The 22247-nt window shown below is 36.4% G+C and overlaps 1 protein-coding gene across 2 annotated transcripts in view; it reads left to right on the top strand.

The window, feature by feature from the left end:
- tshz2 (teashirt zinc finger homeobox 2) overlaps positions 1-22247 on the top strand; it is a 131620-nt gene that overhangs the window by 60069 nt on the left and 49304 nt on the right. Inside the window, exon 1 of one of the 2 annotated variants that reach the window (XM_081386766.1) lies at positions 15240-15755. The exons of the other annotated variant lie outside the window; for it this stretch is intronic. Within the exon in view, the coding sequence (XP_081242892.1) occupies positions 15716-15755 (40 nt within the window). The 5' untranslated portion in view covers positions 15240-15715. Of the gene's footprint in view, positions 1-15239; positions 15756-22247 lie in introns of those variants that run through there. 2 annotated transcript variants of the gene reach the window in all.

The raw sequence follows: 22247 nt of genomic DNA, 5'->3' as shown, positions 1-22247 counted from the left end.
TAAATGAATGAATGAATATATATAAATATATTTTTATATGTTTAAATATATTGAATATATATATATTGTTTATAAGAAAAAGTGTTATCTAACTATATATAAAGCATAAGCATCTTATAACAATATATTTATATATATATATATATATATATACTCATATACAATAAATAATAAGAATTGTATATATGTTATTAGTACTATTATTATGTTTCATTAGTAAACATTTTAAGGAACTCTTAATATTATTTTGGAATTAATGTCCAATAAAGGCTGGACTAAAGCACTTAATTAAAAAAAAAAGTTTGGCATTCCATGACCTAATCTAAAGTGAGAACTATTTATGGTTAATAAATTGATGATAAAGTGTTATCTAACTCTTTACATATGAGCTAATTAAACAATAACTCTTTGTTAACTATAGTTAATGAAGAACTCAATGTTTGCATGTAGTCTAATAATGTATTAACTACAGTTTATAAAATGTTAATAAACTATAAACTAATAGTTTGCGAATGATTTATAAGTGTGTTGTTACTGTATACTTATTATAAAGTGTTACCTAAACATAGATAAAATGTTTCAATACATGATCTTTTTGGACTGGGGAGGAAGTTTTGAGTTCTAAAAGTTTTTTATTTTATTTTTTTCATACTACAGTAAACTTTTTATCTCAATAGATCTGATTCCTCATTTGACGCATTCAGAAATCCAGTGAAACCCTTACAGTAAGCAGTGAAATGTGATTACGAATCGCAGGGCTTTAACAAAAAGCAACGGCAGCTGAAATATGTTGCTTTGCCAGTCTTTCTATTCGAGTTTCTCTATTAAGTAGCTTAAGTAATTGAGTAATCATCTTAGTTTGTATATACATTGTAATTTCTTTGTATATTTTAAGCTCTTCTCCACCTCATGACTAAGACCTGCTGTTGTGTGTAAATCAATGCAGCATGTGTATAAGATATATGATGGTCAAAAATATTTCATGTGTTAGTAAATGTTCACCATTTCAAAAAACAAATAAAAAAACCTTACTTTTGGTTCTTTATTGTTAGTGATTTGGTGGTTGCTTTTTCATTCACTAATGGCAGGAAGTATTAAAGTTAAACTGTGCGGTCTAAAAGCATTTCTGTCATCAGACCCACACTGATTACATAAACCATAACAGTTCATCTAAACGTGTGACAGACAAGTGTGTGTATGTGGAGAGGTGCATGTTGTGAAGGAAAAACTGTGTTAAAAAAAAAAACTGTAACACCTGTATTGCTTATACTGGTTGTTAAGCATTGGAATAAGATTTTGTGCAATATGCATAACCAAATGCTGGAATAATGAGCCATCTGCATGTGTGGTCCCCTCCTCGGAGATGCCAAGAACAGCACCATCTGTGATACAGCTACCAGCTGTTTTCTTTCTTATTACATGTTTATTAAAAGCCAGAGTTGTCCTCCTAAAAAAGGAGGGAAAAGAGACTCTGAATATGGGTGGCAATCTACTCCATCACCTTTAAAAGGAAATGGCTTTCAGACTTTTCTCAGCTGCTGTCGAGTGAACGTATGTGTGTCATCTGAACATAAACAAGGGATTTTGCAATATGCTGGGAAAAAAATGGTGATTTTATGCTATTAGAAGATTAAATGCCAGTAAAACATAGATAAAAATCAGACTGAGCAACACTGTTCTGACGCATAACTGCAAATATGGCTTTAACTTTTGGAAAAACTTCTTTGGAAAAGTTATGAAAGGGGATTCTTTGACTCTTAAGGCCCGGTCACGCCAAAGATGATAGCTATAATGATAAAGCCAGTTCTAAATTTAAAAGAGTTGCAGAGTCCACAGCTATAATGATAAACGTTACAGGAAAATGTAGTTGGAATCACATTCAGAACGACTTTTCTCCCAGCTGATGAACGATAAAAACATCGACAGCCAATCAGAATCCATCCTGCTTTAAAGAGCTCGAGCATTTAAAGTGACAGACGACAAAACAGCAGAACGCAGAATGAAATTGTCCGCTGGTGTGGGCTCTAATATAGTTATCGTCTAACCCTATAGTTAACATCCTTAGTGTGAATGGGGCTTTAACCTACTGACACAAACATATTCTTCTCTAATACTAAGGATCACTACTGTGGGCATTAGGTTATTTGGTCACACTTTAGGGTCTGAACCGACTTTTGCCTTAATGAACTCCTAATTACTGCTTATTAATAGTTAGTAAGGTAGTTTAGGTATAGGGTAGGATTAAGCGACATAGAATATGGTAATGCAGAATAAGGCATTAATATGTGCTTTATAAGTACTAATAAACAGCCAATATCCTGGTAATATGCATGCTAATAAGCAACTAGTTAATAGTGGGAATTGGACCCTAAACTAAAGTGTTACCGGTTATTTTAAGCAATAAATTACAGCATCTTACAGTCAACATAAAATGATGTTTTACTTCACTATTGTGACATATTTCTGAGGATATTCTATGAGAAAAATATTTACTGGATCATGAAAAGTGTCTCTATATGACAGGCGGTTGAAGAATAAGAGAGATTCAATTTGTCAGTTGAAAAGGAAAGTCATTTCAGAGGCCGTTCAAGTTACATTTCGATAAACACAAAGACAAACATTTATTTTGTTTAGAATAATTTGAACCAATGAATCGTTCAAAACAACTAGACAAAAGGATTAATAAAATAAAATAACTTTATTCATAAAATAAAGTTGTTCAGACTATTTTTGAGTTCAAGGTTATTGTGATGTTCTTGGACGGACAATCCATTTGATAGAGATATTATATATGTATGTATTTATTTTATTCTATTTTTCCGATTTATATTAAGGTAACGTAGTTACACGTTACTGTGTGAACTTACTATAGTAATAACAGTGTGCATAATTACAAGTAACTAACCCTAAACCAAACCCTAACTGTAACTCTATAGCAAGTACATGTAGTTAATTAAAGCAACACTAAGGAACGTTTCCTCTTCGGTCCTCCTACAGGTTGGAAGCGTAATTGTCCATTACCGCTGTCGTAAATAATTTCGCCGCCAGCACTGTCACACGCACGCTCGCTGTTTATCTAGCACCGGCTTTGAATGAACGATGTCCACAGACAAGGTAGAGTATGTTGCATGATTTCATGAAAGTATGATGTATTGCGACATTTATTTAGAAAAACTAAATAATGACTATTGTAACGCTTGACGTAAAGCAAGTCAAATTGGTAGTTTTCTTATGTCTTATTCGAACTACAGAAACGTGACCCGGTTTGGCAAACTTGTATAGTGTGGTTACAGCAGATATAGGGCTGCAAAGCGAATCCAGAAGTGCCTTTCACCCTGTTACGACTTAATGAACCACTGATACGATTTTGGAAACATTATTTTAAGGTAAAAAATGCTCCTTAGTGTTGCTTTAATTTTACTCAGTACTTCCTTAAAGGAGAACTCCGGTCAATTTTAACATTGAGCTCATTTTTTTGTACATTTGGAGTGCTGTCAGTACAGAGAACAACGACAAAAATCGGTGTTGCCTACACCGAGTTATTCTATTTTTAAAATTTGCACTCTGTTGACTTCAATGGGGCAAGTACTAAACCTGCTTTTAGCCTCTTAACATCCTTGATGTGTCATTACAAGTGCACAGAAAATGTGAGTGATTCCTTCTGAGTGATCACGGGTGAATCTGACTGCAGTAGATGTGAAAGAAATGTATAAAAATGATGTTATTTAAGCCAGCGCAAATACCTGTTTACATCCTGTTTTTCGGTTGAAGTCCAAAGTAGTCGATTGCCGAGTTCACGCGCATAGGTTTAGTTACCAATGATCACGCGCGTGAACTCGGCAATCGACTACTTTGGACTTCAACCGAAAAACAGGATGTAAACAGGTATTTGCGCTGGCTTAAATAACATCATTTTTATACATTTCTTTCACATCTACTGCAGTCAGATTCACCCGTGATCACTCAGAAGGAATCACTCACATTTTCTGTGCACTTGTAATGACACATCAAGGATGTTAAGAGGCTAAAAGCAGGTTTAGTACTTGCCCCATTGAAGTCAACAGAGTGCAAATTTTAAAAATAGAATAACTCGGTGTAGGCAACACCGATTTTTGTCGTTGTTCTCTGTACTGACAGCACTCCAAATGTACAAAAAAATGAGCTCAATGTTAAAATTGACCGGAGTTCTCCTTTAAGGAAGCACAATGTAACTACGTCACCTTAAAGTACTTTCTTTTGGAGGGGGTTATATTGTTAAATGTTTTACTTAATGCATGTAAATGGGTTGCAAATTCTGCTTTATGCTTTTTTTGTTTCATTATTTCAGAAGTTAAGGTGGAATGTACAGTGGTCCTCAAGGGACATGGTGATGGAAAAATATAAAATGAAAGGAAAAATTGCATTTCAATGCGTTTGTGTTTCCTCGCCGATGTTTTGCATTATTATGCCCCCGTCCCCATGCCCACCCCCCCCCCCCCCCCCCCGAGGATCTTCGCTAAAAGCATTGTAATATATATATTTTTTAACTCCCATCTCATTTTTTTTTTTATCATCATGTCCTTAAGGGATTCCTCAAGACATTCTAGGAAAGTGCTCCTGCTTCACTTGTACATATTGTATGTATAGGTATGTTTTTGCAAAAATGTAAATGAAGGCATGTTTTTGCAATTAGCCTCATGTGTTAGGTTGTTCTCATCAGTTTTCACGTTTCCCTCAACAAGAGAATCTTTAAAACGTTTTTCTTCCAGACAAAGCGTAAAACTGTAATCGGCATGCAGTGGGCTGAACACAAACCGTCCCTCTTTGCGCAGCAAGAGTTCTGACTGCTTCCCGTCAGATCAGAACCCGTCTGATCCGGTTTGGCAGAACTGCAGACCACCCTCTGCAGCTGTCAACAGATTTCAGAAGCTCTGAGCTCGGACTCTGAAGTGGCAGTGACACATTCCAGCTTTTGATGGACACAGAGGAGCAGTTCTGGAAACATCCATCAGCATTCACATCCGCACACGTAAGCTGACAGGTCAGGTCTGGACAGACAGTGACAAACCTGGGTTGGACGCGCTGTCGCCGCGGACCACGACTGTACAGAGGAGGAAGTGACAGGTCGGGCTCGGGCCTTACCTTTCTGCGTGGGTCCTCACTCAGATGGGTGTGTGTGTGTGTGTCCTCGTTCGAATAAATACGCAAACAAGCATCTATCAGTCAGATGTGGCAGGGAGATCTTGGTGGCCCGTCGTGACAGGAGCAGGACTCTGTTCTCAATCACGCGCTCAAGATTTGACACTCGACACTTGGTCTCGCTCGGCACAGATCATATTTGATTTGTCAAAACGTTGCAAGATAATGTCTTTATGAGAAGTTAGTTCTGTTGTGTTGCTGAACTAGTTATTTTGTAAGATTTCAATGATGCCTTCTGTTTGCTAACACTTTGTTTCGATGGTCTCCTTTAGACATTCTGATGACTGTAAGTGTTGTTGCACCTACATGTCAACTAACTCTAGTCTCATAGAGTGTTAGTAGATTGTCTGCTTAATGCTTACACTTTATTGTGATGGTCCCCCAACTGACATTTGACTGACTATAAGTAACTTTGCATGTACATGTGTATTCTACTAACCCTAACAGTCTATTAATACTGAGCTGCTCTAATGAGTTAGTTTACACACGTGTGCAACTTTACTTATGTAAGGCAGAATATTTTCACTGTTGATTTATTTTTTTGTTTTTAATGACATTAAACGACACGTTGTGGCTGGTTTGATATTAAAGGTCCCGTATTATGCCCCTTTTCACAAGATGTAAAATAAGTCTCTGATGTCCCCAGAGTGTGTATGTGAAGTTTCAGCTCAAAATACCCAACAGATCATTTTTTACAGCATGTTAAAAAATTGTCATTTTTTGGGGCTCAGAAAAACGCTCTGTTTTAGTGTGTGCCCTTTAAATGCAAATAAGCTGCTGCTGGACGACACAGGGGGCGGAGCTTCATGAGCTCGTGCTCAGTCTCTCAGGACAATTTCATCTCACGGAATGATGATAATATCAGAAACTCTCAGTAACGGTGTTCATTTCGAGTTGGACAATAATGCCTACAGAGTCAGAGTGCTGTATAGAGATGGAACAGGTATAGTTTAGTAGTTTAATTACGGTTATTATAACGTATTTGTCATCTGCTTGTATGTATCCATTATTTATTAATAGCCTACAAGTCTGCTGTCTGAATGATGATCAAACATATACTGATGAGTTTAATAAAGTTTATTGTACATCACACAAAAGATGAAGCGTCAGTTTTACTTCAGAAAATCACCTTAAGAGCTGAGTAAACACAGTAGGCTAAGTTATAAGAAGTGCGCAAGTAGCCAGTAGAGTTGAGGGAGCATTCCTGTGGGCGGAGGTTAGTCAAAAAAACGGTTCTAGTGACATCATTAAAGAAGGAAGTAGAGGGATGTAGTCCAAACGGGCCGTTCAATGTAGTCAACTTCTGTTAAATAAAATATCTCGCTTGGCATTGAACTTTGAGCTTTATAATTTTACAGATATTATTTATGCTCTAACAGCAACATTACACACTAACTAAAGTTTGAAACATGGGATCACGAAGAACGGGACCTTTAATAAATCCAAAAAGCATCGGTTCTTATTTGTCATAATGGTAAAAAGAAATCGCGTAAAATACGCTGTTTAAATATCTGAAAGTGTGAATGAAATTTTTAAGTTTTGATTTGTTTTTAATGACCCTACAAGTTCAATTAAACCATCAAAATATGTGGAATATATATATATATATAAAATATGAAGGAAAAATGAAACTCTAAACTTGGTAAGGTATTTAGGTTTTATTTTACTATGCAAAAGAAAAAAATCAGTTATTAATATTTTGCTGGTTCTCTCTTGTTTTTGCGTGTTCATCAAAAATGATGTCTGCTTGTTTTATTGTGTTATTATGACAAATAAAACAATTGACTCCAAGCACAACTACGCAATATGATTACAAAATCATTAACAAGTTTTCGATAAGGCCAGACATCACTTTTGGCCACTACCATTACCATATATGAATTTTGTTAGGCATCAGAATTTGAAGCAATCGATATACTGTTGAAAACGAAGATCTTGGACACTTAATGTTTGTCAAACTTGGTGGAATATGTTTGTAGATTAAATACACCGGTGGTTATTTTGTGAACTTAAAGGGATAGTTCACACAAAAATTAAGTTGGGTGGGGAAAGTTGTTGCAAACCTGTATGAATTTCTTTCTTCTGCTGAACATAAAAGAAGATATTTTGAAGATTGTTGGTAACCAAACAGTTGATGGACCCCATTGCCTTCCATAGTATAAGTCAATGGGGTCCATCAACTTTTGGGTGACCTACGTTCCTCAAAACATCTTCTTTTATGTTCAGCAGAAGAAAGAAACTCATACAGGTTTGGAATAACATGAGGGAGAGTAAATGATGACAGAATTTTCACTTTTGGGTGAACTATCCCTTTAAGTGAAACAAACATGAGACAAAAAATGACCAAATACCACATCATTCAAAAGTGTCTCAGAGAAGTGAAGAGAAGCTCTACCATGATTCCTGTTGTATGTAATGCATTGACATTCAGCCTGATTTAAGTGTCCAAACACTTTTTGAGGCCACTGTCTTTTGTGCAATATGACTTGTGGGAAATAAGAAGGATAATATGGAAAATATTCTTCCTTCAAACAGATTACTCAAAGATCACTCAGTCTTCCTCAAATGTGCTTCAGATGTGTGTCACTTCACACTATATCACATTTTCCAGTTCTGTTTGAATAATGCCTAGTGCATGTCAGCTGAATAGGCCGAGACCATGTGTGTGTGCGTGTGTGTGTGTGTGTAAGAATGTGTGACATGGGCATTTATCTTCCAAGCAGGGCTAATACCTTAATGCCGAGTACAGACTGAACACAGCGGAGGTTGTGTTGGTGAACAGGCCCGTCCACACGGCGCTCAGTATGTGTGCTTGTACGAACACCGTCGCGTGTGTCAGTCCTCCCGTGGAGCCGCGTTGCTTAAGCACCATACTTTGAAATCAAGCATGAATAATTAAGTCATTTCACAAGGCTGCTTTAACGATTCATTACATGAGAAGAAATAGGTCAAGTGCTAGTGGTGGAAACACCGCAAGCATGGATCCTTATTGAGGTAAAAAAAAAAAAAGAAAAAAAAAAACTCATGTTGGGTCACAGCAACTATACTTTGAAACTCTACCCCCCACCAGCAGGAAGTTAAAGGATTATTATTATTAGCATTATTATTTCTCATAAGATAAACAATGAAAAAATGATGCTGTCCCGCAGCAATTTTTGTTGCAAATCTTGTTTATCCTTATTATAGTGACTGCGTTTCAATGCCCAATCGTACTCCGATTATGTGGTCATTTCAGGTCATTACTATGATTTCATTCTGCATATGAACACCTTTCTAGTGGCATATTCAGTGTGTATACGTTAAAATAAGAGTAAAAACCCTCCAATCTTACTAACATCTCAGTTAAACATGGTTTTCTTTAAACCGTTCTCTTTCTTTTCTTCGATCTAAAAGCAGGTAATTGTACAATTTCAAGGGTTGCAAAATGTTTTTTAAAAATCATTAAGCTGACAGTACAAATTTTACATGAGATTTAGAAATCGTGTTTTTTTCTGGTCCTGGCGTTAAAATGGTTACAAAATCAGATATTTAATAATTTGTGCATTCATGCATTCTTTATGCGTTCTATAATGATGATTATGCAAAATCCCAATGTTGGTGGTTCTGCTGAGATTTGTTGAAAGGAATTTGTATTGCACCAGTATGAATGTGTGAAATAGAGAATGACTGTCTATGTATCTGAGACGTTTGCAGTTTAATCAAAAATACTGTAAAAACAGGAATATTGTGAAATATTATTGCAATTTAATAATACTGTTTTCTATGTGAATATATTTTAAAATGTAATTTATCCCTGTAATCAAAGCTGAATTTTCAGCATCATTACTCCAGTCTTCAGTGTCACATGATCCTTCAGAAATCATTTCTTATTATTATCAATGTTGAAAACAGTTGTGCTACTTACTTATTTATTTATTTATTTATTTTTGTGGAAACCATGGTGTGTGAGTATATATATATATATATATATATATATATATATATATATATATATATATATATATGTATGTATATATATATTTTTATATAGATATATATATATATATATATATATATATATATATGTATATGTGTATATATATATATATATATACATATACATATACATAAATATATTTACACATATACACACACACACACACACACACATATATATATATAAACTTTTATTTAATTTATTGCAATTTAATGAAAAAAAAAAAAAAAAAAAAAAACTTGAACAGTATATGGGTGTATGGGAGTTTTTGACCAAAGTACATCATGCACGTTTACATTATTAGCCATAAGGTGTACGGTTGTGCATGTAAGCATACTTCTTGTATTCAGCTACCGTTGGTTTTGCTGAACTGAACACGTGATTTGGTCAAAGTAATGTAGATTCCAGCTTTACCCCCCACGATTCCCTTCATCTCACATCCTGTGGTACTGGAACCGCACGAATGTTCACCCTCAGCTAATTCAACATCCTGTGAAAACACACATCTTTACATACACACACAAACAATATGTTTGCATATGCTCAGGAAAAGGTCACTGTTCTCAGTTACGCAGCCTTGACAAGTGGAGCCCATTAGTTTATCAGGGGAGCGCTTATGGGTTTTCGTCTCCGTTTGTGGTATTTTCCTCGTCCTACATTCCATGAAATATTTCCTCCGTTGTCCGTCCTCGATCAGGGACTTTATGAAAACCAGGTCCATTTAAGGGACCTGAAATATGAAACGCGGCGCAACACGTTTCCATCCTGCATGTGGCAGCTGCACGGGTGTTAATTATTGTGCAGAAATATTGATTGCTTAGTTGAGATTCTTGATGGAAATATCAGGCAAAACATTCTCGTCCTGAAAGACTCGTCTTGCAAGGTTTAAACCAGCACGGCAGCCTGTTTAATTTCACTTGTGGTTCTTTTCCTCGTCCTCTAATTGGGTTATATGCATTAGATTTTCAAATTAAGCATCTGCTGTTAACAGTATGCATATGTTGTTGTTCTACTTTGAAAATTACAGCTCTCAAGACTTCAATCACCGCCTGTCCGTATCACATGAAATTTGAGCTTTGAATCAGAAGCAGGTTTGGAATCCCCAGGCCTTGACTCTTTCATCATGGGGAGTGCATTTTAATTAGCTCTTCTCGGCTCAGCGCAGAGCTGACGATTTGCACCAGAGCTGCGGAACAAAACATTGAAAGCCCCTACCATGCGAATTAACACTGTGTCGCATTCATTGGCAACAGTTGCAAATATTTTGCTATGTCAGTCAGCTTCGAACCAAAACTTACAAGGGCTTTTTTTTAGACTTCACAATTAAGTTTACGCCGTGTTATGAGCGCTTGTATGCAGAACCGATACAACCGTAACTATCAGCAGCAGTGTCAACGCTTTGACAAGATCATGTATTTGTTCGTTTGCGTTAGTATTACGAGCTGTTGCTCTTTCAGTCGGCCCCCTGTTTTACTTCTTTATTTGTAGCTGCAGTAAAAGGATGGTGGTATGGGTGGTTGCCATGTTGTTGCTATGCTGCTGCTTGGTGTTTTCTTTTTGTTGTTGGTGGTGTTTTTTTACTGGCCAGTCAAAAGAGTAATCTGCAAGGAAATAATTGTACATCCATCCATTCGTCCATCCATCCATTCTATCTATATCTTTCTATTGTTCTATCATTCTATTTCTCGTTATACTTTCTCTCATTCTATCTCTCGTTCTATCTATCTATTATTCTATTTCTCGTTCTATCATTCTGTCTCTCATTTTATCATGCTATCTATTGTATTATCATTTTATCTATCATTCTATTATTCTATCGTTCTGTCTCTATCTATCTATCTATCTATCTATCTATCTATCTATCTATCTATCTATCTATCTATCTATCTATCTATCTATCTATCTATCTATCTATCTATCTATCTATCTATCTATCGTTCTATCGTTCTATCGTTCTATCATTCTATTTCTCGTTCTGTTATACTTTCTCTCATTCTATCTATCTATCTATCTATCTATCTATCTATCTATCTATCTATCTATCTATCTATCTATCTATCTATCTATCTATCTATCTATCTATCTATCTATCTATCTATCTATCTATCTATCTATCTATCTATCTATCTATCTATCTATCTATCTATCTATCATGCTATCTATTGTTCTGTCTCTTGTTCTATCTATCTATCTATCTATCTATCTATCTATCTATCTATCTATCTATCTATCTATCTATCTATCTATCTATCTATCTATCTATCTATCTATCTATCTATCTATCTATCTATCTATCTATCTATCTATCTATCATGCTATCTATTGTTCTGTCTCTTGTTCTATCTATCTATCTATCTATCTATCTATCTATCTATCTATCTATCTATCTATCTATCTATCTATCTATCTATCTATCTATCTATCTATCTATCTATCTATCTATCTATCTATCTATCTATCTATCTATCTATCATCTATCTATCTATCTATCTATCTATCTCTTTCTATTGTTCTGTCATTCTATTTCTCGTTATACTTTCTCTCATTCTATCTCTCGTTCTATCTATCTATTATTCTATTTCTCGTTCTATCATTCTGTCTCTCATTTTTATCATGCTATCTATTGTATTATCATTTTATCTATCATTCTATTATTCTATCGTTCTGTCTCATTCTATCTATCTATCTATCTATCTATCTATCTATCTATCTATCTATCTATCTATCTATCTATCTATCTATCTATCTATCTATCTATTTCTCGTTCTATCATTCTCTCTCTCGTTCTATCATGCTATCTTTTGTTCTATCATTATATCTATCATTCTGTCTCTTGTTCTATCTATCTATCTATCTATCTATCTATCTATCTATCTATCTATCTATCTATCTATCTATCTATCTATCTATCTATCTATCTATCTATCTATCTATCTATCTATCTATCTATCTATCTATCTATCTATCTATCTATCTATCTATCTATCGTTCTATTGTTCTATCGTTCTATCTATCGTTTTATCATTCTGTCTCTAGTTATCATTCTATCTATCAATCTATTGTTTTATCGTTCTATCATTCTATCTCTCATTCTATCAATCTATCTATCTATTGTTCTATCGTTCTATCATTCTATTGTTCTATCGTTCTATCATTCTATTTCTCGTTCTATCATTCTATCTCTTACTCTGCCTGTCCAAGAAACCTTAAAGGATTAGTTCACCCCAAAATGAAAATTTCCTAATAATTTACTCACCCCAGTGCCATCTAAGATATCCATGTCTTTCTTTCCTCAGTGGGAGAGAAATTATGTTTTTTGAGGAAAACATTTCTGGATTTTTCTTCTAACAATGGACTTCATTGGTTACCATCGTTTTTAAGTCCAAATCAATGCAGTTTCAAAAGTCTTTGAAGTGTTTAAACGGGCTGTACGCGATCACAGCTGAAGAAGAGGTTGTTATCTAGCGAAACGATCGGTCATTTTCAAAAAAATAATAATTTATAGACTTTTTACCTTCAATAGTTCGGATTGAGCTGATCAACAAACGGACAGGGAACTACGTCATCAGGTTGAAAGGTCACGCCGGCGCCGGCAGAAGTACCGCCCCACTGTTTACAATGCGACCGTACTTAGGAGGATGGTTCAAATAGTATTGTTTGCTATTATTCAGTGAATATGAATATGAATAGTATATGAATAACATTCTGATGAATATGAATAGTAGTTCAAATAGTATTGCCGGCACCGGCGTGACCTTTCAACGTGATGACGTAGTTCCCTGTCCGTTTATAGACTTTGGACTTAAAAACGATGGTAACCAATGAAGTCCATTGTTAGAAGAAAAATCCAGAAATATTTTCCTCAAAAAACATAATTTCTCTCCCACTGAGGAAAGAAAGACATGGATATCTTGGATGGCACTGGGGTGAGTAAATTATTAGGAAATTTTCATTTTGGGGTGAACTAATCCTTTAAAACTTAAAGGCTTTTTTCAAATGTTTTCTAGTAAAAAAAAACAAACAAAAAAACAGCTTTACATTCAAATTCAAGTTCACACAACCAGACTAAACACACCTGTGGACTGTTACCTCAACGTAATACTGGCCAATTGACATTGCACATGCCAAAATACCCCGATATTACAGCTTAAAAACTGCACACAATCAGTTTTAGTCAAGATGAGATGGCAAGGTGCCAGCAATACCATACATGCAGGTAGAGATATAGTGTGTGTGTGTGTGTGTGTATGTTAACGTTTATACACAGAGGGTGTTAAAAGCTGTCAGACAGGTATGGTCAAAGTGGAAGCTCAACACTGATTGATCGGTGGAGTTCATGTCAAGTTCACGGGAGGTCTCCGCCGTCATCGCCCGGTGACTGGCATCCGCTCATCAGCGCGAGGAGACGGGAGAAAACAGGAGGATCGAGTAACGTCACCACATAACAGATTAACAAAGGCAGCATCATCTCTCTGTATGACAGCGGGATCATTTATCACACGGCAATGGTGTGCGCTGAGGTCATCTGTAGTCTGTGAGTAATGGCCACTCATTTGTTTATCTGTGACCTCAATAATCAGAGATGGTGAGAGGTCGGGACACAAATGGTGAGACACTGCGCTTCAGAAAGGGGAACCATTCTGCTTCACCTTGTAGGACTACAGTTACGCTGTAATAAAGCTGTGCCGAACAATGTACGGTGCCGCTCATTGTTGCTGTTATTATGACATGTTTTAAGATTTTAATGTTTCTATGGTTTCGGTTTAAATCAAATCGCTTGTGTCATTATACTGGGTGAATTTGGGTAAATCTGGCCACTTTTTGACATTGAGATGACTGATGGGATGAGATCACTTTACTGTTGTGTTCTGATAAAATATGACTTCATAGGCCTTTTCAAAACCAAACACATTTTTGAAAACATGGTCACATGATAGCATGTGCTGAGTAATATGATGCATAACATGTTTTTAATATATAATTGTATAGACAATGTGGAATGCTACTGAAAACTTTACTTACTTTCAGTGTACAAGTTTTTTTTTTTTTTTTTTTTTTTTTTTTTTTACTATTTATTTTTAAAAAGAATCTCTGGAAATGATATCCAAAAGCTATACATTGCAGTATTTAGGCTATCCATATCACATGCCACAGTAATTTAATTAATCACGAGCAATGACAATGGGCAAATGTCAAAAATAACAAATGACAATGACCTAATTATGCCTTACTTCTACACTGTAAAACTTTTTTTTTTTTTATGATTTATCATCATAACTTTTTATCTTTTGTCAGATCAACTTAGATAATTAATGTGGTTCAGATTACATATTTTAAGTTTCTATTTATTAAACCAATCTCCTTTGTTGTATTAACTCAATTTTTTTATTTCAATGAACTCAAAATTTTAAGGCAACCAGGTAACTTACTTTTTTTTAAGTTAAACCAACAATTTTTTTTTAAAGTGAGCAGCTACTGAACAATTATATATTGCATAGGTGTCGTTTATTATCAGAATGTATACACTACACTAAACATAACATAAACACTTCTTTGTTTTCACACAACGACTTTGTGTATTTAACGCTTGAATTCTTCTCAATGCCTTTAGAAACATCTTAGCCAATATACTGTATACACAACAGATTGCTATTAGACTAATTGATTACAAAAGCAATAATGTTTAATTTCTAGCAGCTACTAAAAGTATTTTGCACTGTAACATGGATACTAATGTGTTATTCTCACATTTCCAGGTATAGCATTTTACTCTCTGCCTTTTATAGGCATACCGAGACCGCTTGCAGCTCACACATATACATGTTAATGTAAGTAATTACCACAGCAATGGCAATTATATCTCGTTTCTGGCAGCTACTAAAAATAATTACATATTGCACGAATGTTATTTATTATTACTCTGCAGTGTGTCATTACACTGAAGCATTCATTGCTTCACGCGCTCAGTTCTCAGCATCTCTGTAAACTCCAGCCTAAAGCAGCAGAGAGACAGTATGAGGCTGGTCTTGTGGGCTGTCTCATGTTTTCTCCGGCCCCGGTCTCTTTAATAAACTCGTGGTTATCTAGTGTAACAAATGTCTCGCTGCCATCATCAAGTCCAGAGGAGGAGGAGGAGGAGGAGGAGTTTTTAATGTTCAGTTTGTTCTATGGATCGATGTTTGCTGCTGGCATCGCCGTGTGTGTGTGATATACACTATTTTTTCTGCCCTTTTCCTACTACGTTTCATACGAGACCGGGAGTCTAAGCGATTGACAGCGTTTGTCCTTTTGGCTTGGGAAACACAAAAAGAAAAGAAGAAGAAGAAGAGACGGGAAAAAAGGAAAGCAAAACAATCCGCCATAGATCTGTCTATCTAGGAAGGAGAGGTATATTAAAATAGAGACACCTGATTTCTGGACAGCGTTTCTGAAAAACTGGATTGTACGGAACTGAAGTGCATTAGAGAGTCGCTATTGCGTGTGTATGGACTATATCAGAGCGCTTTTACAGAATTTCACCTGGGCTCAGTTTCACTGTACGTGAACTAAAGAGAGTTGAACATGCCAAGGAGGAAACAGCAAGCACCCAAAAGGGCTGCGGGTAAGATTCAAATTGACACCTATCATTTCACATTCATCCCGACATGAATATTGCTATTCATCCGCGTTTTAAGTCGCACGAGCGCACGAATTTGGATCTGAACGGACCTCTTTTTATCTTGTGAAACAGTATGATGAAAGTGATACCGCTGTCTTAGAAAGAGGATGGTTAATATCAAGAGAATGATGCTTTGATACACTGCAAAAGGTTACGCTTCGGTTCCCGGGAAATCCGACGAAAGTTTTTAAACTTTCAAGTCCAACGAACTAATTCACGTTTAAATAAACGTAAACACGAGTGTTTAGAATGTAAACATCGTTCGTTTGACATCATCTAGAGAACGGAATGCTTGAAAATCGTAACGTTTTTTAGCATTGTAAACGGACCGAGTAGTGAACCTTGTGTAACCCCTGTAACGTCTGTTAGACGTCGTGGGGAAAATGGTCTTAATCATTATTTTCGTCTCGTTTCTGAATAAAAAAAAGTAAATATATTTTTTTATTTAAAAAAAAAACAATAGGCTATAAGTTAACTTTATATTTTCAGATTTTCTTTTAAAACAAGTTGCCTATTTATATATATAGGCTACACGCTGTTTCGCTTATCAAATAGCCTAATGTGTTTAATCGAAGTGAATTAGAGTTTAGGCAATAAGGCTCACTTCTTGGCCTATTTCTAAGTTAATTGCTTTTGTCAGTGGCATGCTGTTCACATAGGCTAATGAAGTAAAATGAACCTTATTTTAATTTGAAACTAGTGTGATTGTATTTATTTACACGTTGTTTTGGACGTCAAAGTTTAAAAGTTCAAACTTTTGCCAGATTTTGTTGGGAACCGAAGCGTGACGCGTTTCTGTAAATACACTGAGAGGAAATGCAGAATGATTTTGGATAGCCTAGATGTGCTGCTTTGGATCCGAATATCGGTTGAACTTCCTATGAACCCATAATATCTCATAGACAAACGGACTCACACACACACACACAGACACAAACGGAGTGCAGGCACGCACACACACGCGGACGCGCGCTCCAGAGCGCGAAACACACAAGAATAAAGCCGTTTAGATTACATCTTTTATTTATGTTTCAGTAACATGATGAGATTAGCCCTGCTATTTTGCTTTTAACTTGTTAATTGTGTACCAATGTTGCCAGTACATATTGTCTCATAGACTGTCTTGTGAACTAACTAGACAGCATTTTTGGGGGCATCATTTTGAATAATGTTCATGATGCTGTCTAGGCAAAAATAATCAAGAAGCATCTTTAGTTTAGCCGAAACACTGAATGCTCTTTCATTTGGCTTCCTTAGCACTGTTGACAATACACTTTCATTCTTAGGCTGTGTGTCAAATCCTTATGAGCTCCCTACCTAGGTAGCATGTGTGTGCATCATTTTGAATAATGTATGTAAAGTGCCTGTGGTGTCCAAAAACATGCGGTCAAGTCAAGTCACCTTTATTTATATAGTGCTTAATACAATACAGATTATTTCAAAGCAGCTTCACAGCAACAAACAGGAAAATAATGATCAATGATACAAACGTAGGCAACTCACTAGGTTTTGAAACACAGCCAGAATCTTCTCATGCACAGCAACGCAACTGGCTGTATACCAGAAGGCTTTTCACTGAAACATTTTCTCTTTTTTTTTCTTTTCCCCTTTGGCTTTTACTTGTTATATGATTGATCTCATGTCACGTTGGATTTATTGATAGATTAATTTCTAATAGATCCATTTATCACCGGTTCTTTGTTAGCCTTCCCGCGACCTCAGGTGGTGGCTGTTCGGATTATTAAACGACTTTACAACACAAAGTTGATGATGCTCCCTTAAACATTTTCCAAAAATAGCTTCCATAATTTTTTTACCCATAAAATGTTAGGCTTTTTAACTATTTAACTTCTAATGTGCATTTCAGTAGTTTATTATTAATAATGCATTTTTTTTCAATTGAATAAAATGTATCAGATTTGTATTCTGATCAAAATATTTCATTTGTATTACAGCCCGTACGCCACAGGTTAAAGCGTGAATCTGTCATTTGATTGTCTTTCTAGACAAATCCCATTAGTTGCAGCATTTTCAGTGGTTTAAAAGATGGCGAGATTGTAAGGAGCCAAACTTTACTTTCGAAAGTGCGTACTGCAGGTTATTGTTTTTGCGTGCATCGACGCCAGATGCTCTGGACTCTTTGCGAGGTGGAAGGATGATCACTCTTTATAATAACAGTAGACAAACCCCACAGATGGTCATCACACTCTGCCAGCAATGGCGGATCTTAAAACCTCCTGAAGACGCTAAGTCCCCTCTTCCTCGTTTTTACTTTGTCTGTCACTTTCCCCTCGCGCACACACATTCGTCGCTCTCTCTAAAAGCCCCTTCCCTCTAACAAAAGCGGCGCAATTATTGGGTGAACTTTTGCGAAGATTCCTAAGCGATCCCTTTACACGCTCTGGGCCTGCTCGCCTGTAATCTGGTAAATGTGTCAGCCCTATGGAGAAATAAGCCTTCCAGAAGAGTTTCTTCATTGTTGAGGTAATTGTCTCCTCTTTGACAGGCACATTCATCAGTGGCTTAATGGTCAATCAAAAGTTGGCAGGCAGAGTGTTTTCATTCTTTCCTATCCACTACATTAGGAATACTTAATCAAAATGTCTCCCGGTAATGGCTATGAAGAGTTCATGACTGACTGATCTGTTGTCTGCGCAGATAGAAAATTAACAGCTCGGCGGCAGGAGAGATGTGGGCCCGCAGATAAACAAATTGTGCATTAATATTTCATCTTCGAGACCTGGGATGTGCTATCAGCGGCAGAATATTCCAGGCCCGTGTTGTCATTTCTCTCCCCCCCACCCCTCCTGACCCCCCCCACCCCTCAAACCCCCACCTATATTCTTGAAGGCTTTTTGCAGCTGTAACTCATTTCCCTTGATGACTTTACTGGGGTTACAGAGAGTGACGACAAATTGATTACCTGGCAGAGCAAGAATGGAGCGGCGAGAGAGACGCAAGCTGACAGTCATGTTATAATAATATGTTTAATGATGTGTGGAGGGGTGAACAAGGAGAGGGAGAGGTATTAAAATAAGACCAGAGAAGATGCAAGGAATGAATTTTTTTTTTTTTTTTACTCCGCCCCCCTTTTCCATTTTTCGTACAGTCTTTTTAAGATCTACTGGGTTCTGGGTATAAAATGGCGTTCATTTCGTTATGTGGTGGCAGGCACGGTTATCCTTTTTTTGCTGTGAAATGTGGTCATTTAGAGAAAGGACGCATCCCCGCAGGGTTGCACAATTAATATTTGTTGTGTGACTTGAGTTAGCGGTCACTGGAAGGTCAGATGGATTTACAGTGTTTGAAATCAGAATGTTAAAGATTATACATTTAGCCATTATAACGAACTGACAACTGACAAACTGTGTGTGTGTGTGTATAGATAGATAGATAGATAGATAGATAGATAGATAGATAGATAGATAGATAGATAGATAGATAGATAGATAGATAGATAGATAATTCATGGTGATTATATTGAATATTATAATATTCTAAGTATTATTGAATGTTAATGTATTCGTGATTATTTTGCTGGACATCTAAAATTTTGCAGCATAATGAATATTATGATATAATGTTCTTTTATTTGGTCATTAAGCTTGTGTGGTTAGATTAGTTTTGTGATTTTGCGAGAGTTGTTTTAATGATGATTTAGTAGCGTCTAATTTAAATACCAGTAGCATTTGAGTTGGTTAGTTTGATTCATTTTTGTGAATCGGTTCAAAGAATTTGATTCTTTGATTCACGCTCATTTGTTTGCGTCACTCAAAAATCAGTCATAAGCATTTTTAAAGAATGGGTTGACAAATATTAGTTTTTAGTATGCATATATATTGGTGCATATAAAAGAAAATAATGCAGTAATGCTAGTGCAGTAAACATGCCTTGATTATTGATGACTAGATTTATGAATTAAGCATTTTGAATTTGCTTGTTGGCAACAATGTTTGTTTTGTCAAAATTATGGTTTCTATGATTGAAGAAAATCACTCTTTTACGCCCTTTCAGAACAATACTAGTCACTGTATCACCCAGCCCAGTCTGCACAAAAATATGAACGAACAGGGGTTATTAGCGAGCAGTGCATGAGTTTTCCAATGATATTTCTCGCTGGATTATGTTTCTAATCAGTTTTTGAATAGCCCGTGCTTCAAACTGTTAGCCCAATTTGTTGTTAACAAGATAAATTGGAGTACAGACAAAGGCATTAAGTGTTGCAGTGCCAATAAGTGAGTGACAAGGGCTTCTGGGAATTGGCTAGCCTAAAGTCTTCTTAAGTGGTTTGTTCTGGAAACATTGGTGGATCGAGGCAATTGTTCATAGTATTGTCCAGGTAGAGACGGCCCAGCACTGAATCAAATGAAAGTGAATGAAACGTATTCGGTATTCAGCTTCTGCTTGAATTTGATACAAAATGTTCAAACATGATCTTATGATCATGATAATCACATTTTTCTTTTTTATTCAAACTTGTTATAGCCTGTAAAATATGGTTGTTGAATGATAATAATGAGTGTGAGAGGCCACACCGTTAGCCATCTGTTTTCAGAGATTTTATTTTTGGTAAATAAATATTACATGAACTACAGTCACTGTTGTTTTACAATACTTTTCATATACCAGTGTGTATATATATATATATATATATATATATATAAATTAAATAATAATAATAATAATTTATTACATTTATATAGCGCTTTTCTCAGCACTCAAAGTGCTTTACATGGATGAGGAATCTCCTCAACCACCACCAATGTTTTATAAACATCTAGAATTAAAGCTTGTCGTAGCCTGTAAAATTTGTTAAATAATATCATTAACTGTAAAGGAGTGTTCAAGGCCACGCCGTTAATATGTAGCTGTCTTTCCAGTATTTGCTATTTCTTTGTGTCCCGTATCATACTAATACCCCAGTGTTTGTTTATATGACTGTAACAGTTAAACCACAGCAACGTTTACCCTGTCTCCGCGGCGGTGATGTCATGATATGCCCTGGCGGTGGCAGGTGGAGTGTGTGAGGCTTTGCTCCTGGAGTCAGACAGGGCGGTGCTGTGTAGGTGAGAGAGGAGAAGCCTCCTGTGCCCCGGAGCTCTACTCCGCTCCCCTTTCGCTCCTTAGAAGAGGGGGGGGGGGGAAGCCCGCATCCTGATTGGACCCGTGCACCATGTCGCCTCGTTCCCCCGCAGCCGCAACCGCGCGTTCACCTTGCCTTCCCTCCGAGACCTGCACCAGTTTCCAGGCAAATGACACAATTTGATACGCCAGCGGGACAATCGAGGAGGATAATGTTTTTACGTGATCATCTCCGCAAAAAGCTATTTCTATTGCTTTTTTCTTCATTAAACACAACAATGATGAGGTTATGGAGAGACTTTATTGCTCTCGGGCTAAAACTCATTACTCCTGCCAGACATCCGAGTATAAAAGAAATTACAAAATGGCATTTTGTACCCGGTCTGCGCCGATAGCATGTCTGGGAGATTGAGGTCGAGGAGGTAAAGGAAGAGAGGGAGAGTTGATCTGTGTCAATTTCTCGAGTGAAAGTCAGACAGGGGGAAAAGGCCTAACGACAACACAAAACGCCTTTTGTGTGCGCGGTGTTTGATTACCGGCAGGAATTTTGATGGTGTCGCAGTGTACCACGGCAGTTAAAATGATGCCAAGCACACCTGACTCTTTCGGGAAGCAGTTCTTACCGTATCATTACGGCCACAAAGATTGTGAATGGACTCAGTAATTGTCGGCTCATCGCGGCAGGCCATATGCTTCCAAAGTTGTTGAAAACAATCAGTGTGGGCTCATATTACCATGTCCAGATGGATTTCAGACGTCCAGGCGAGAACTGGGGCTCGGGATTGGGTTTCATATCTCACCGTCATATTTACCCCTCTCGTCCACGATAGGATCCTGTTGATATGAACACAAAGCTTTATTCTGTTTTTGAAGATGTTGTGATCACAAGGGCACCAGACAGACATAGTGTACCCACTACACTAGAAAGATACTCATGTTTTCTCTTTGTTTTTTGCCAGCAGGGCCACATAAACATCACTGGACAGATATATCGGCTGGGCCGATTATAAGGCCGCTTTGAGAATATTGACCATACTTGCGTGGCCGATGAACACAGAAGTGTTAGTTCTCTTTGTATTAGCTCCAAAATCAGTTTTCAGTTATTGTTGTTTTTTGTCAATTTTAATATGATAAAATATGATATATTTCATATATTATGTTTTTTATACATAATATTCTGAAAAAAAACCATATATATATAGAGTTCAGAAGCAAAAGCTTCTAAGTGCCATCTGAAATTTTCTTTTAGAATGATCATTTTTATAAAGCTTGTATTTTTTAAGTTCAGTAATTTCACTTAAATGACAATTAATAGGTAATTTGCATTGCCATTTAAGTGAAATTATTGAACTT

The sequence above is a fragment of the Scardinius erythrophthalmus genome (genome assembly GCF_964197995.2).
Source record: "Scardinius erythrophthalmus genome assembly, chromosome: 15".
In the NCBI taxonomy this organism is placed as follows: Eukaryota; Metazoa; Chordata; class Actinopteri; order Cypriniformes; family Leuciscidae; genus Scardinius; species Scardinius erythrophthalmus.
The sequence above is the reverse complement of the archived record's forward strand: the minus strand, read 5'-3'. Positions and strand labels throughout refer to the sequence as shown.